Source organism: Ictalurus furcatus, chromosome 14 (genome assembly GCF_023375685.1).
Source record: "Ictalurus furcatus strain D&B chromosome 14, Billie_1.0, whole genome shotgun sequence".
Classification (NCBI taxonomy): domain Eukaryota; kingdom Metazoa; phylum Chordata; class Actinopteri; order Siluriformes; family Ictaluridae; genus Ictalurus; species Ictalurus furcatus.
Window position 1 is genome coordinate 3,206,936 of NC_071268.1, and position 17,744 is coordinate 3,224,679.

The window sequence follows — 17,744 nt, forward strand, 5'->3', positions numbered from 1 at the left end:
ACACTTTATTTTGTCATGATTTCAGAAGACCCAGTTAGGTTTATAAAAGAACCTGCATTTGTGAATGTTTTTGTGTGTGTGTGTGTGTGTGTGTGTGAAACAGAAGCATGTGTTCCCATCATTCTGTGACAGAAAAAGAACAGTTGCAGAAATGACTGAAATCCCAAGACTACCATTGACCTTTTGACCTCAGCTGAATTTAACATCATACACTCATGTGAATTTATTTATTTATTTTTGTACATATTTGGACGAGCAAACCTTTCAGCGTCTTAGACCCAGTGCCTATTAATGACGTTGAAATACTTGAACAAAACCACAAGGAAAATGAGCTTTTTCAATCATTTATTCAACAGAAATATCAATAGATGTGATATTGTTCTGTGTATAAAGTAAGTACACCCTTGGACTCAGAAGCTAGTATTGCCCCCTTTAGCAGAAATAACTTCATGTAGGAGTTTTGCATAATTGTCCTCCAGGACAACTGCTGGAATTTCTGACCACTCTTCCATGCAATATTCTTTCAGCTGCAAGATGTTTGAGGGTTTTCTTGCATGTTCTGCCTGTTTCACATCCCCGCACGACATTTCAATGGGATTCAAATCCGGGCTTTGACTCGACCGTTCCATAACCCCACATTTCTTATTTTTTTTTGCTTGTGTGATTAGGATCATTATCCTGTTAAAAGGTCCACTTTCAGTTCAACTTCAACTTTCGGACAGATGGCCTCAAATAATCTTGAAGCGCTCTTTGATCTGATGCAGAATTCATAACATTTCCACCACCGTGCTTCACAGTTGGTATGAGGTGCTTCTCCTGAAAAGCTGTCTTTGGTCTGTGCCAAACATGTCTGCTGTTACTGTGACCAAACAACTCTATCTTTGATTGTTCTGTCCAGAGCACATTATTCCAAAAGACCTGGTCTTTGCCTGTATGCTCATTGGAAAACTGTAGTCCTGCAAAGGCTTTTTATTGACACGCCTCCCACGCAGGTCAAATCTGTGCACTCTCTTTCTGATTGTAGAAGCATGCACTTTCACACCAACAGTTGCAAGACTTACTAGTAGATCCTGTGATGAAATTTTGGCGTTCTCTGTGAATTCTTTTTGCATCAGACGGTCTGATCTTGGGCTGAATTTGCTGGGACCGCTGGTCCTGGACAAATTGGCAGTCGTTTGAAATCTGTGTCATTTGTAGATGATTTTCCTTACAGTGGAACGATGTGTTTCAAATAATTTCCAGACTCATAGACATCCACAACCTTTTTTCTGAAGGTCTTACAGAACTCTTTAGAGCTTGGCATGATGCCACCACACACCTCAATAACAAAGGGAACACCAGACACTAGATATGAGAGGGATATAAGTAAGACCGGTTCCACCTGCACTCTCTAAGCAGGTTCTAATCACTGGAACTCGATCTTCAACACCTGATTCTAATTTTATGGATTTGAAGGTGTGATAAATGTAGGGGTGTACTTACTTTTTCCATGTGACTGATTCTGTTTTTCTTTAGTTAAATTAAATTGTGAAAACACTACAAAATGTCAGTTTTATGTGTCATTTGAGGATTTCAAAGAGGATCAAATGTTTGCTTTTCCAAATATGTAAAAAAAAACAAAAAAACCAAAAGACAAATTTCCAAGGGGTGTACTTATTTTTCAGATGCATGTATAACTCTATTTCTTAGGTATACACCAAAAGAGAAAAAACAGCAATTACTCCTCTTGGGGTTGGCGAGTCTGCAGTATTATAAGACTTGTTTTCATGTGGTTCTATTTTTAATCAAAGCTCCGGCCAACCGGGATGACTCGGCCTGTACAGTTTGTTTTTGTTTGGGAAGAGGGGCAGAAGTTCTCACAAAATCGGCACGTGAGCTTCTTTGGCAGAATGTTCGACTACATCTGCTTTACAGCATCTCAATAATTGTTTTATTCAGCAATTAAGTGATGCTTCACTGCTCTTAGCATTGCTTTCTCACGCTTTTCTCTCTCTTCTCTCTCGTGCTTTTGTTCATGGCTGAAGTCTCGGGTGCTGGGAGAGTGCTTCTGATGACGTCGATAAAACACGAGAACAACTTCCATGTTCAGTCATCTGTGTGTGAGTGTGTGTGTGAGTGTGAACATTATTGCACTTGACCCCTTTGAACAGGAAATGGTGCTAATTATGTCATGGCAGCACAGTCGGGTTTCTCATGCAACATTTTCAAAGTCTCTGAGGTGTTTCTTGTGAGTTTATTAGTGTTTTAATTTGATTGACAGTGATATAGTGCATAGACACTCTGCTTCTTGGTGTTAGCACAAAGATATTAGCAGTGTTTACAGAAGAAGCAAAGAAGCATACTTTGGAGGGAGAGCAGTCGTTAACAGAGCCATATATAGTCGTGTGTGTGTGTGTGTGTGTGTGTGTCTTCACTTGGGACCCTCTTACCCTTGTAAATACAGCCACATCACTACACAGAGGCTCTCAGCGATTGTGTACGCCTCAAAACCAGTCATTACTGAACGTATCCATATAACACAATCCCCTCAGGTATTTTATCACACAGAACATTGACTCGGGCTGACAAAGTTCTCATAAGCCTCCGTAAATCACTTTCAGCGCCACATTAGTGTGAACTTTGAATGTGTGGATGCATCTGCAGTGTCTGGTGTTTTTCCACAAGGTATCACCCGATATTTATTCACCGTGCTCCGTCAGGGCCTTTTACTGGAGGTGTAAGAGAGGAAGATGCGGTTCCTGGTTTGTTTCCATCACAGTACACGACCCCTAACTTTTCAGCCATCAGAAATGTACCGTCTACCACCATCGGTTTGTCCACCTGGGGCACAGGTTCCCAGCCCTGGTCTTGGAGTACTCCCTGTCCGGCACATTGTTGTATTTTCCCTGCTCCAACATGTCCACTTCAACTCAGGAAGGGCAGCTTATTAGTTGAATCAGGTGTGCTGGGAGCACGGAAAACACCAAAAAGGGACAGGGAGGACAGGGGGTACTCCAGGACCAGGGTTGGGAACCTCTGCTTTGGGGAAATCCTTAAAGCTTCTATGTAAACAACATTTTTTTTTTCTCTGAGAAAAGGTTCCACATAGGAGAGCTAAAACCATTAATCATCTTAAGGAGCCCATTCTTCTAAGTGAACCCCGAGGAAGCTGAGACTACAGTTTTGCTGCTCTTTATTCTTTATTACGTTTTGTTATGTGTGTTACCTTTATACCACAGTGCTGTTGACCGTAGTGTTGCTGTAAGGCTAATCACAGATCTATATTCATGCGCTTGTTGAGGCATTAGACATGGTTTGTTTGTGAAAGATTCTGTCTTTTTTGAACAAGTCTAAGTTCGGAGGTGAAAAAAATCCCCAGCGGTCAGTACCACGCATGACGACTTGCTCGTCTTCTGTTCAGAGGGTCAGCTGAGTCGGTAATTTCTCAGTGAGTCCTGTTCAGGGTCACTCGGGCTCAGGGTCCGGTGCGCTTCAGTTCAGACTGTCTGGGGTGTGGAATATAATTCTTCTAATCATGGACATAAAATAACACAAAAAATAGCAACAGTTATTAGCTGCTGTTTTAAACTACTCAAGCTGTCGGTGGGCTGTTTGATCAGGACGACCTCTCGATCGGGACGACCTCTCGATCAGGACGACCTCTCGATCGGGAAGACCTCTCAATCAGGACGACCTCTCTATCGGGACGACCTCTCTATCGGGACGACCTCTCGATCGGGACGACCTCTCTATCGGGACGACCTCTCTATCGGGACGACCTCTCGATCAGGGCGACTTCTCGATCGGGACGACCTCTCGATCGGGGCGACTTCTCGATCGGGACGACCTCTCGATCAGGACGACTTCTCGATCAGGGCGACTTCTCGATCAGGGCGACCTCTCGATCAGGGCGACCTCTCGATCGGGGTGACCTCTCGATCGGGATGCCTTCTCGATCGGGATGCCTTCTCGATCGGGATGACCTCTCGATCGGGATGACCTCTCGATCGGGATGCCTTCTCGATCGGGGTGACCTCTCGATCGGGATGCCTTCTCGATCGGGATGCCTTCTCGATCGGGATGACCTCTCGATCGGGATGACCTCTCGATCGGGACGACCTCTCGATCGGGACGCCTTCTCGATCGGGACGACCTCTCGATCGGGACGACCTCTCGATCAAGATGCCTTCTCGATCAGGATGCCTTCTCGATCAGGATGACCTCTCGATCAGGACGACCTCTCGATCAGGACGACCTCTCGATCAGGACGACTTCTCGATCAGGACGACCTCTCGATCAGGATGACTTCTCGATCAGGCCGCACATTTGGACAAGCCAGGCAACTGCGGGAATCGGTGAAGGAATCAAAATGAATACTTAACCGAACCGATTCAAATGTCTCAAGTCAGTAAAAAAGATTTAAAAATGTCTTTTGGACTTTTATGGACTTTTTATGGTGGAGGCTTCACATAATCTAATCCTAATAAATAATACTATGGTGAAGAGACTTTTATTCAATACTTTGGAAGGTTTCAGTGTCAGCACTTTGTAACAGACAGATAAAGCTGCTCCTCACCTCCAGGACGGAGGGTTTGTGAGGCATTTTTAGTGAGGGACAGAGTGTTTATAGCTGTTTTGCTGTAAGTGATAACAGGAACCAGCTTGTTTAACGGACGTTCCACAACATTAAATGTAACTCTAAACGCAGGAAAAAGTGTCACGTGACGACGGGAGGTGCTGTTGAAGGATGATAATCAGTTTCAGGGCGGTGACGCATAACACCAACCCACTGTTAATTATTTTCCTTTAGCAGCATGCCGAATCAGTTTCTCTTTTCTCGTGTTAACTAAACCGTCATGCCACTGGGAGCATGACTCTTACACCTGATGTAAACCCCAGACCAAATGGGTTTACTTGCCTTCACCCAGAAACATTACAGTACGTCCTTCCTGTCAGTGTGTCCTCACGTCTACAGGCACTGGGGGTGTAAAGAGCAGTAACTGGAGGGCGGGAGCTGTTGTGTGGCTGTGTTCTGGGGTGGTTTCTTGGGCGTTAGTGCAATTCCTCTACATGCGACTCGTATAATCTAAATATGAACCAGCGTTGGAAGAATTTCACATACAGAGCGCTATGATAACGCAGAAGGACGTTTAAAAAAAAAAGTTTTGTATTTGAGCAATTATGTAGTTACACTCCGCCTCAGGCGTCCACCACCGAGAGTAACGTTAATAAAAGATGGACCCAGTTACCATCAGACGTGTTCATCGTATTCTGCAGCCACTGCTGTTTGCAGGTAGGACGTCTGGTACTAACGAAGAAAAGTACTTTTTCATTCAACATTTAATATTTGTATAATATTTAATACTTTTAGTCAGGAGGTGTTTAATTAAAAACAAAGGGTTAAGATTAGCAATGGCGGTATAATTATTTAGTTACAGTAATACACATAAGTGGAAATACCTGACAAAAATAGTGATATAGGAGTGTGTGTGTGAGTGTGTGTGTTTCCCCTGCTGCAGTACAGGTCACTCAGTCTCTGCGCCACATTCTCAGTGGCTGTTACACTCACAGAGGGCTGTACGTAGCACGTCGTGACAGAATACTACACCTCATAACAAAAGAGATATCTGTGATATTCCCTCTCTTCGCCTCACACCTCCAGGGTTGGAGGTTCGATTCCTGCCGCCGCACCATGTGTAGGGAGTTTGCATGTTCTCCCCGTGCTGCGGGGGTTTCCTCCGGGTACTCCGGTTTCCTCCCCAGTCCAAAGACACGCATGGAGGGCTGATTGGCGTGTCCGTAGTGTATGGATGGGTGTGTGAATGTGTGTGTGTGATTGTGCCCTGCGATGGATTGGCACCCCGTCCAGGGTGTACCCTGCCTTGTTCCCCATGCTCCCTGGGATCGGCTCCAGGTTCCCCGCGACCCTGTAGGATAAGCGGTATGGGAGATGTATGGATGGATACCCTCTGTGAGACTGTACAAGCGTACCACGTTCCGTCGCTATAACACTGCTTCATTAACGTTCGCAAGTCACTCTGCTAATACACAAGACGTTGTTGTTGCAAATGAAGAGTCTAGACAGGTATTTGTTCTAGATCATTGCTTACCTATAACCTCGAGGAAGCCTTTATGACCAAGGCTACTGAGTATCAACCACTCTTGAGTGACATCTCAGAGCTTGGCTATAGGCGCTGGTCTTTATGTACAGCATCCTAGGTCATGTCCATAGGCCGGGCTCTGGGGGTTTACAGCTACAGCTATGTTGGTGTATTGGTCTGTGCTCTCCACCTCTATAATTTATGTCCTGTATAACTGAATTGTTGAGTGGATATGAATAAAGTGTGTGTGTGTGTGTGTGTGTGGTGATCTTTCAGAAGGAGCGTTCTATCACACACTAACAGACCTATGAGAGACTCAGTGATGTCGTTGTGTCCCTGTGCAGTTATTGATCGTTAATTCCTGGTTTTAATTATCCTCCAGTGCAAATGAAAGGAAAAGGACATCAGTGTACACTGCCTGCCAATCAGCGCTGAGATTCCCACGCAGCTGGACCAATCGGAGTGCAGCACACTTTCAGTGCCTGTGGCCTGTAGGGGGATTGACCTTGTTTGTAGACACATCAGGAATTGCACGGCAGCTGTTTTGTGCGTTATGATGTGTATAATAGAGTGAGATGGTTAGTGTGTAGCTTTCGCTCTCCTCTATCTTTTACACCCTCTATCTCTCTCTCTATCTTCTCTTTTCTCTCTCCTCTATCTTTTACACCCTCTATCTCTCTCTCTATCTTCTCTTTTCTCTCTCCTCTATCTTTTACACCCTCTATCTCTCTCTCTATCTTCTCTTTTCTCTCTCCTCTATCTTTTACACCCTCTATCTCTCTCTCTATCTTCTCTTTTCTCTCTCCTCTATCTTTTACACCCTCTATCTCTCTCTCTATCTTCTCTTTTCTCTCTCCTCTATCTTTTACACCCTCTATCTCTCTCTCTATCTTCTCTTTTCTTTTTTCTCTATCTTTTACACCCTCTATCTCTCTCTCTATCTTCTCTTTTCTCTCATTCTCACTCTTGACCCTCTATCTCTCTCTCTATCTTCTCTTTTCTCTCATTCTCACTCTTGACCCTCTATCTCTCTCTCTATCTTCTCTTTTCTCTCATTCTCACTCTTGACCCTCTATCTCTCTCTCTATCTTCTCTTTTCTTTTTTCTCTATCTTTTACACCCTATGTCTGTCTTCCACCTCAGTCTTTATCTCATTCTCACTCATGACCGTCATTCTCTTTCTCTTTATTTTTCCCTTGAGCTACTGTAACTATGTTCCTAACGCTCATTGTCATCAGTGTAGTTGTGTGTGTATGTGTGTGTGTGTGTGTGTGTGTGTGTGTGTGTGTGCATACAGGCACTGCGTGTGTGGCACCTCTTTGATAATATTACTTATTACTTAATGTATTCACCATAGAACCTGTACACACACACACACACACACTCATATGCATACACACAATACACACACATACACACACACACACACACACACACACACACACACACTCCACTCAAATTGGATGACTCATCCTCAGTAAGCTGCAGCAGGGTTTTCCCTCTTACCGCCAGTGTTGCTCTCCTTCTATTCATTCTCTCTCTCTCTCTCTCTCTCTTTCTCTCTCACACACACACACACACACACTTCTTGCTCATTCTGTGTGTGTGTGTGTGTGTGTGTGTGTGTGTGTGTGCTATTGAGCGAGAAACACCCAGGCAATAAAACACAGATTCTCCTGAGTCATGATCCAGTGTATTTAAAATGATTCCTTTTAAGATTCCTCACATGTTCAGCACCACATAAAAATAAATAAATAATCCGCTCAGTGTGTCTCATTTTGTCACATAATTTTACATACGAAATGATGAGCGCCGCTTCATTCAGTTTCATTCAACTCAAATCATCTATTCTCAAATCAAAGCGAAGGCAGAAAAAAACAGAAAACAAATTTATGCAAATTTGGATTGGAAGATCTGAGAGCTTGGCCCTAAACGTAGTCGCCTCCGTCAGCTACTTCGGAGCGAACGGGACTAAGTAACATCAAACACACAGCAAACAGGGGCGTCACTGCCGCGCAGAGTCGAATCAGAGTCAGGGTGGAGCCAATCACAAAATCGGGGTATATTCAGTGTTTACAATTCCCACTTCAGTGACATTGCAAATGAATAAACCTGCATACTTCCTGGATGTGTCGTAGCTACTTTCCTATTGTTTCATTTGTATTCAGTTTCTGAATAACTATTATTATGATTTATTAAATAACAAGCCAGCATTTTAAATTCGGTTATTTGTTTTAGCATCTTACAATTCCATTCTTTTCAATTCAATTTCATTTAATTTAATTTATTAAGCACTTTAAACAAGGGTCATTGTCACAAAGCAGCTTTACAGAAATCTGTAAGGAAATTTTTATTTTATATTATACTACAATTATATATATATATATATATATATATATATATATATATATATATACATACTTTATGTGTAATGAATCTAGAATATATGAAAGTTCCACTTTTTTAATTAAATTACGGAAAAAAATGAACTTTTCCACGATACTTAAATTTTTTGAGATGCACTTGTGTGTGTGTGTGTGTGTATATATATATATATGACTATATCAAGCTTGAAATGAGTAAAAATGTCTTAAAATAGGTTTAATAAGCTTATATTTGGTTGCATGTATATATATATATATATATATATTTGATATATTAAAATTATATATGTGTGTATTAAAACTATAAAATGTTATTTTAAACAGGATTTAATTTCCTCTCCTTGTAGTGATAAATAATTGAATCGTGATACACATTGTCTATTGTACAAATGCCTTTGATATGATATTTATATGTGTGTGTGTGTGTGTGTGTGTGTGTGTGTGTGTGTTGTCTCCCAGCCCTAAATCGCAGTAAAATAAAACGATCAGCTACAGATTCTGACCATGTACACACTTCCTCACAACCAGCCCAGCTGGTAAAAATAGGTATATTTTAATAATATAAAATCCTGGTTGCCAGGCGGGAAGAGTGAGATTAAATGATCGTGACTGATGCTTAATACGAACCACTCAGTGCTTCTTTAGTCACATCATCTGTTCTTCCTCAGCTGAACTCTTCCAAAGCTCATCATTACTGGATAAAAACTCTAGCCCACATGTGTCACACATCACACGTGATGGGTGCATGATTGTCTTAACATACGTTTTTTTCTGTTCCCATTCCCAACTCGTAAAATACCGACGATTTGTCACGCCCCTAGGCGTCTGATACTGACGCATAAGGGACCCTTCCACGTCTATATGAAACACTCTGGGTTCTCAATTGACTCCACTGTAAACCCGTCCGCGGCGGTCAGAGCAGACGCTCCATTCACTCCACTAATAACCTGATCACGGCGATATATGACGCTGTGAGAATCAATCAATCAAATCAATAAATAATAATAAATCAATCTGATTGGCAGAGGGTCCTCGGTTCACCAATCAGATTGAAGCTCATTCGGTGGTCGAGGATTATGGGTAATGTAGGCCTTTCCGCTATCCAAACCATACGGATAAAACTTTATTTCTCAGAATCGAAGGAGAAAAAAATAATACTGAGGGCTACATAAACTACATCTGCAGCAAAGTCCCGTCAGGGCGATTTGGAATTGAGAAATCTCCACAAATTAACCTCAACATGTCCAAGAAGAGACAAATTGATGCAAAAGGAAGGCAGTTTCACGAACCGCGGGAGAACGAATACATGTTTGTACTTCAAGGTGAGAAACCAGAATGTCTTTTGTGTTATGAGGCGGTGTCAGTCGTGAAAGAGTGCCATCTACGTCAGCATTTTGACACCAAACACGGAGCTAAGTATGGTCAATTTAGCCTCCAAGAAAAATAAAGAATCGCAGCAGAATTAAAAGGCAAACTGCAGTCGCAGCAGAATGTGCTCACTAAAGCTACAGCCCAAAAGGATGCAGCAGTGAAAGCCAGTTTTACTGCGGCTGAAGAAATCGCCCGAGCTTCAAAGTCTTTTTCAGAGGGTGCATTTTTGAAGCAGCGCGTGCTAAAGGTGTGTGAGCAGGTGTGTCCCGACCAGATACAGACTTTTCAAAAGGTCAGTTTGTCAAGAAACACCATCACGGACCGAGTTAAGGAATTAGCGGGAAATTTAGCAGCACAGCTGAAGCTTTTTCATCAGCGGTGGATGAAAGCACAGACAACATGGATACTCCATATATCTCTGCGCATGCGCGGCGGTGGAGTGAGTGTGGTGTGTAGAGCGCGTGCGAGTGGTTTGGCGTCTTGCCAAAGTTTTTCGCAAGTTTGTCCTTTTTTCTTTCATTAAATTTATTGAAGGTCTAGTTATTGAGATAGCGGTGGTTAGTGAAAGTTAAGAGTGGGCGAAGGTGAGCGGGACGCCATGGCCTCCGTGGCCGGAGGGGAGACGCTGTCTCTCCGCCATGGCGTCAGGTGTGTACCGAGGAATGGAGAACAGGTGGAGATCAAACACTGGATATAAACTTCAAGTGTAAACACGGCGACAGCAGCTACACCGTCTTCGCCACCACCGAACGCCTGAGGTGTTTTGGGTGTGGGGAGATCGGACATAAACGGCTGAGCTGCCCACGCAGAGCGGTGCAGCCGGGGAGCTCCGGGGAAGACACGGCCGGGGTACAGCAGCAGCAGCGCGGAGACGGCCAGCAGGGGGACACCGGAGAACAGGAGCCTGGGGCAGAGAGGGGCAACGACACACCGAGGTCACAGCGAGAAGAGGTCAGTGAGGAACACACCACTGAAATAATCACAGCACCTGCGTCCATACCTGCAGTAACACCGACACTACAGACAGTCCTCACTCTAAGCCCTACACCGCTATCACCGGTGGAGACAGTGACCCCACACAACCGCAGCAGAAGAACCTACAGGACAAGAACATCGAGAAGAATAAAACTGATTCGGAAATAATAAGGGAGAAGACGGACAAGGTGGAAGAATCGTCTAAACAAGCACAGCGTAAGGTTGAGACGTTGGAGGACTTGGGCCCAGAGTGCAGTGGAGGAGCGGCAGGAGAGGAACCCCCCACAGACATGGAGGAGGAAAGGGTCACCCCAGAGCAACCAGGTACTTTCAACCGTCCAGAGCAACCTGAAGAGCTTTACACCGAAGAGCAGATCAACCGATTTCTGGAACTGACGAAAGGAAAACGGAACATTTTACTGACCAAGTTCTTCCCGGACAGGAGGATCTTCATTAAATCCGTGCAACACACCATAGGCGTAATGTCGCCAAGGAGACGCTACAGATTGAGGAAATGGGCAGCAACCGCGAGAGAGGATTTGATGTGTTCTTGGAATGCATACGCATATACTGACGATCTACTGTTCTGACAAAGTGGTTTTTTTTGGTGGGGTGGTTTCTGAGTTGGGGGGGGGGGTCTGTGGGGGTTGTTTTTTCTTTTTTTCTTTTTCTCTTCCCTTCTCTTTCTCCTTCTTTCTCTTTTTTTAAAATGGGAAAAATGATTTCAGAAGTGCAGATATGTAAATATGCCAAAAATTGAACCTAATAAAGGTGTCTTAAAAGTAAAAAAAAAAAGTCTCTCCCTCTCTCTCTCTCTCTCTCTCTCTCTCTCTCTCTCTCTGTCCCTCTCTCTCTCTCTCTCCCTCCCTCACTCTCATTCTGTTCACAGAGAGAGACTGTTTTTCATGCTTTTATACATTGCTGCAGGTTGCAGCCATTGTTTGTGTTTTTAAAAAACAACCTGAGGTCATTTTATGTGGATTTTACTTTTCAGATTTTTATCTTGGGTTTTAAATACGTCAGAAAGAACAGGTTTAAGTGTCAGCTGATCAATTTTATCTTTGGTCAAGCAAAAATGTCAATATACCTAAGCAGGAAAAACAAAGTGGCACAGAACACAGACTGCGATGCCAGAAGAATTCTCTCCAGACTGATCAAATCACGGATTCTGATCGATTTGAACTTTTACAATCGTATGGGAGACTTGGGGATGTTCAAGGCGGTGTGGTGCTGCGAGGAGGCTCTGTGTTCTGTAGCGGAGGGAGAACTTTGTTTTACACCAGCATTTTTTTAATTTACCTAATTTATTACCTATATATTTGTTTTTTTAATGCCCTCTAAATATTTATTTATTTTTATATTGTCACATTTGACTTTAATGTGTATAATGTGACCTTTTGTTAAAAATAAGATTGTACAGTCTCCCTCTCTCCCTCCCTCTCTCTCGTCCCTCTCTCTTTCTCTCTCTCCTCTCTCTCTCCTCCCTCTCTCTTTCTCTCTCTTTCTCTCCTCCCTCTCTCTTTCTCTCTCCTCTCTCTCCTCCCTCTCTCTTTGTCTCTCTCTCTCCTCCCTCTCTGTCTCTCTCTCTCTCCCTCTCTCTTTCTCTCTCTCTCTCTCCTCCCTCTCTCTTTCTCTCTCTGTCTCTCTCCTCTCTCTCTCTCCTCCCTCTCTCTTTCTCTCTCTCTCTCCTTCCTCTCTTTCTCTCCTCCCTCTCTCTTTCTCTCTCTCTCCCTCTCTCTCTCTCTCTCTCTTTCTCTCTCTGTCTCTCTCTCTTTCTCTCTCTGTCTCTCTCTCTTTCTCTCTCTTTCTCTCTCTGTCTCTCTCTCCTCCCTCTCTCTCTCTGCCTCTCTCTCTGCCTCTCTCTCTCTCTCTCTGCCTCTCTCTCTCTCTCTCTCTCTCTCTCTCTGCCTCTCTCTCTCTCTCTCTCTGCCTCTCTCTCTCTCTCTCTGCCTCTCTCTTTCACTCTCTGCCTCTCTCTCTCTGCCTCTCTTTCTCTCTCTTTCTCTCTCTCTCTTTCTCTCGCTGTCTCTCTCCTCTCTCTTTCTCTCTCTCCTCTCTCTCTCTCTCTCTCTCTCTCTCTCTCTCTCTCTCTCTCTCTGGTGGAATGTCTTGCAAGCTCAAGCCAACTGTCTTTTCATGTGTTAGTTATGGGCCTAAAATTTAGCTGGCTTTACGCTTGTGTGTGTGCTCAAGAGTGTGTGTGTTTGTGTGTGTTCCTCTGGTACCGACCAGCTGTGTTTTTTGGTACATAAATCCTTTTATGTGCATCGTTGTGGCTAAAAAAAAAAACCACATGAAGTTTCAAAACTTCACATGAGGGAAAACTGTTGGCTTTTTTTTATTTTTATTTTTTTAGTGCAGAAGAATACCAAACGAAATGAAATACAGGATGTTATTGACCACTGCAGTTTTTATTTTAGCCTTTATTATGTGGTTTTAAAGTACACCTTTGAAACGGGTGTTGCTTTATATTATGCTATAATTACAAATTCAATGGTTACTATATTTGAAAGACTGCTTTACTTTAGAAACAACACAAGCAGCTACTGTATGTGTGTAGTGGTGTGTGTGTGTGTGTGTGTGTAGTGGTGTGTGTGTGTGTGTGTTAGTACAGTATATACAGTAAGGTAAGAGTGATATGTATAGCGTGATGTAGTCTGTACTGAATGTGCACTGTTTTGCCTTGGTGTGTTTGTGCAGTATATGGAGAGGACTGAACGTAAACTGTGCAGACAGCTCAGGATACACACCTCTTCACCACGCCGCACTCAATGGACACAGGTAAGAGTCACAAGTCCGCATACACCTTCATTCCAATGTGCAAACTAGGGTCACATGCTTGAGAAATCTCCCAACTCACACTATATGGCTAAATGTTCCACCATATAGCGTATGGCGAAACTTTATATGGCAAAAAGACTACACTATATGGCAAAACTTGGCCCTAACACACATACTGTATGAGCTTCTTCGCCAAACTTGTCTCCACAAAGTTGATGGCACACAATTGTATAGAATGTCTTTGTATGCTGTAGCATTACAATTTCCCTTCACTGCAACTAAGGAGACCCAAACCTGTTCCAGCTTGACGATGCACAAATCCTCACAGCCATGCTCCAAAATCTAGTGGAATACCTTCCCAGAAGAGTGGAACTGAAAATGATCATACGGTGAACATCCTGTCCCTTATGGATCTCTATTATTGTTTGCTGCAGTTCCCATTTTTGACCACTAGGCACGGCAGTGAGCACGCTGCCATATGATGCGCAATATCTAGAAACGTCAGCGAAAAATTCTTCTTACATGAGAACGTCTCGTCTCCTCATTTGCAGGTATTCCTGCACAAGGATGTGACATGCATTCAAAAAAAACATTGTTCTTCACCTCTTGAGTGTTGTATCACATCGATAAAAAATGATAAAACAGCAAACGGATGAACCTATTGCCTAGCATTTTGCAAACCTGTGTGCACAAAGCTGATGTATGAAATTACACAACTGAGCAACGGTTTGGAGGGAATAATTCTATGTTAAAGCGAAACTGTGATTATGAGCCACGCCCCCAACTGAGAACAGAATCCTTCCTGAGTGCAGACTCGGATATTCAGATCAGGTGTCAAAACATCCATAAACAGACCACCCCAAACTACAGTGTGTCAGGGGAAACAACACATCAGCACGGATTTAAAAATCTAAAATGGAGGTATGGAGTAGGGATTCCAGCTTTAAACATCACCTGGCTAATTACTGTTTACTATCTGTTTACTATCTGTTTACATTCATCTCTGAGTGATAAAACAACTAATATCTTACTAGATGATTAAAGATCTAAGACTGAAGAAAGCCTTAATGTACAAAATTCTGATTCTTTTCACGGGCAGTCAGCATCACCTTGGAGGAAGAGCGCTTAAAAGTTTCTAATAATGGAAAACGATGTATTTGAGTTCCTGTCGAATACTGTGTGAATCATCTGCCCTATTATTCACGGGGAGTTTCCTGGTACTGTCGAGTTATTCTCAGCAGCTTCAAACTGTCTTACCATTACACGTTCATGAACAGGATCAAATAACTTACGCACTGCATTCAAGCTGCCATTACGTACTATTCTCACTCACATCAGTGTTTCTGAAGACATTTGAATCCCTGACGCTCTCCTTTCGTGCCTTTTTGCTGCCCTCATAAAGACTACTCGGTTCCATAAAAAGAAGCCCTTTTTTTCATTTAGAGATGGAGATGCAGGCAGGAATGTCAGAAATCTGTGAAATGTAGCACCTGACAAACACCTACCGAGTGATCAGTAAAGGAGATGTTATGCCTTTCAGTGTAATAAACTATACAGTTACAATCAAAATGATTCAACCCGCATCGTAAATCAGGTGTATTGTCAAAATGTCCGGACTTTCAGCTGTTTGCGATGAACAAACCAAATAGTTCGACACAATGAATGCTTCAAGGGGTTTCCCCAAATTCAACTGAAAATGCAACTTATTATGACTTCTCCAGTCTCAAAATTATTCACCCCCTTCATGGCGAGCATCTTTAGTACTTAGTAGAGCTCCTTTTGCTGTTATGACCTGCTGCAAACGAGACGCAGAGCTTCTGCAGCGTTCCTGAGGAATCTTCTCCCGTTCCTCATGAGCAGTGGCCTCCAGTTCAGTAATATTCTCGGGTTTGCGTGCTGCAACCGCCTTCTTCGAATCCCACCAGAGATTTTCTATGGGGTTCAAGTCAGGTGACTGTGATGGGCCTGTAGAATCTTCCAGAACTTCTTCTGCAACCAAGCCTTGGTGGAATTTGAGGTATGCTTGGGATCACTGTCCTGTTGGAAGGTCCAATGACGCCCGAGCTTCAGCTTCCTCACAGACGGCATGACGAGGATTTCCTGATACTTCAATGAATCCATCTTGCCTTCCAAAAGTGCCAGATGATGTAAAGCAGCCCCAGAGCATCACCGAGCCACCACCATGCTCTGGGCATGACTGTGGACAGTGTTCTTTCTTCATTCTTCTTCCTCCAGACATACCGCTGATCCGTCATGCTGAAAAGTCCCAGTTTTGTTTCATCGCTCCACAGAACAGAATCCCAAAACTTCTGTGGATTATTTATATGACTTTGAGGCAACTTTTCTTGTGCTTTTTGATTTAGTACGCGCCTTAAGGTGCTCACTGAAACCTCAGTGCCTGTTGCCTCCAAGTCTTGCTGCAGGTCTTTTGCAGTCACTCGAAGGTTTTTCACAACCTGCCTTCTCATAAATCTGCTTGCAGCAATTGACAGCTTCTTTTTTCTGCCCCGTCCAGGTATTTTATGAATTTTCTGACCCTAGCCATTAATTTTATTTGTTCCAGCTCAGAGTGCTTGAGACGACACCTGTTTTGCATATTTGTGCTGTTGTGAGGGATTTTATTCAGGGGGTGAATAATTTTGAGACTGGAGAAGTCATTATAAGTTGCATTTTCAGTTGAATTTGGGGAAACTACTTGAAGCATTCATTATGTTGAACTATTTCAATTGCTTTTGGTTGATTTGTTCGTTGCAAACACCTGAAAGTCTGTAAATTTCTACAATAAATCTGATTTGCAATGCGGGTTGAATCATTTTGATTGCATCTGTATGAAATCTAAACAAAATTAATAATTATTAACCCTTCACCTGCCAACATCACAGCACTGAGCCTTCAGCTAACCCCACAAGTATGTAATGGGGATTTGTGCTGATTCAGTTTCGATATATGATTTATGCTCTCTCTCTCTCTCTTTGTATCAGGGAAGTGGTGCTGAAACTGTTGCAGTTTGAAGCCTCCACTAATGTGCCTGACAATAAAGGATGCTTCCCTTTGCACCTGGCTGCTTGGAGGGGAGATGTAGACATCGTCCGAATCCTCATGCACCATGGCCCGTCCCACTGCAGAGTCAATGAACAGGTATCCCCCCCCTCCTCTCTCTCTCCTCTCTATCTCTCTTCCCTCTTTCTCTCCTCTCTCTCTCTCTCTCTCTCTCTCTCGCTTTCTCTCTCACTCTCCCTCTGCCCCCTCTCTCGCCTCCCCCCCCCCCCTCTCTCTCGCTTTCTCTCTTTCTCACTGTCTCTCTCCCCTCTCTCTCCCCTCTCTCTCTCTCTCTCTCTCTCTCTCTCTCTATGACAAAATTGAGGAAGAAGGTGGTTGAAATACATCAGTCTGGGTAGGGTTACAAAGCTATTTCAAAGGCTCTGGGACTCCACAGGACCACAGTGAGAGCCGTTATCTCCAAATGGAAAAACTCGGCACATAGGGAAACTTTCAAATTTTGGAAGGTGGCCGACCTTCCAAAATTCCTCCAAGAGCACAGTGACGACTCATCCAGGAAGTCACAAAAGAACCAAGGACAACATCAAAAGAACTACAGACCTCTCTCGCATCAATAAAGGTCACTATTCATGACTCCACGATCAGAAAGACACTGGGCAAAAAGAGTGGCGAGGTGAAAACCACTGCTAACTAGGCCTGCACAATTAATCGAATATCGATCTCGATTACGATTTTGACTTCCCACGATTAAATGAACATGATCGACTGCGATATTAACGTTTAAAGTTTGTCCTCTGCTAAAACTCCGCGGCAGATCAAATCAAGCGCTTCCTACACTTCTAGTCAGTCACCATAGAGCGTTGCAGGGATGACGTCATTTTGTAGTGCCAAAACCCTGAAATGGTGTTAGCATTTTATCGCTGGAGCTGCCAGCTTCGCTTTGAGCTCCAGCGCTTTGCGCGAGGGGAAATCATGACATTAACATGACCTGCTAAATGACACTACAGAGGTTGTCAGGGACATTAAATGTCATCATGCCGAACAGGAAAAAACTTTGCAGATAAACTCGGGGCTCTACAGTGCGACCATTTCACTTGCATTTGCGACTGAAAAGTATTTTGTGCGACTGAATAAATATTTATTTGCACTGGTG

General features: G+C 43.4%; 1 protein-coding gene across 4 annotated transcripts in view; it reads left to right on the forward strand.

Moving 5' to 3' along the window:
* Nucleotides 1–17,744, forward strand: part of anks1b (ankyrin repeat and sterile alpha motif domain containing 1B) — a 187,064-nt gene that overhangs the window by 26,437 nt on the left and 142,883 nt on the right. For all 4 annotated transcript variants that reach the window (XM_053641558.1, XM_053641559.1, XM_053641560.1 and 1 more), the window contains exons 2-3: nucleotides 13,511–13,591; nucleotides 16,573–16,729. In XM_053641558.1, coding sequence (XP_053497533.1) covers nucleotides 13,511–13,591; nucleotides 16,573–16,729 — 238 coding nt within the window. The remainder of the gene's footprint in view (nucleotides 1–13,510; nucleotides 13,592–16,572; nucleotides 16,730–17,744) is intronic.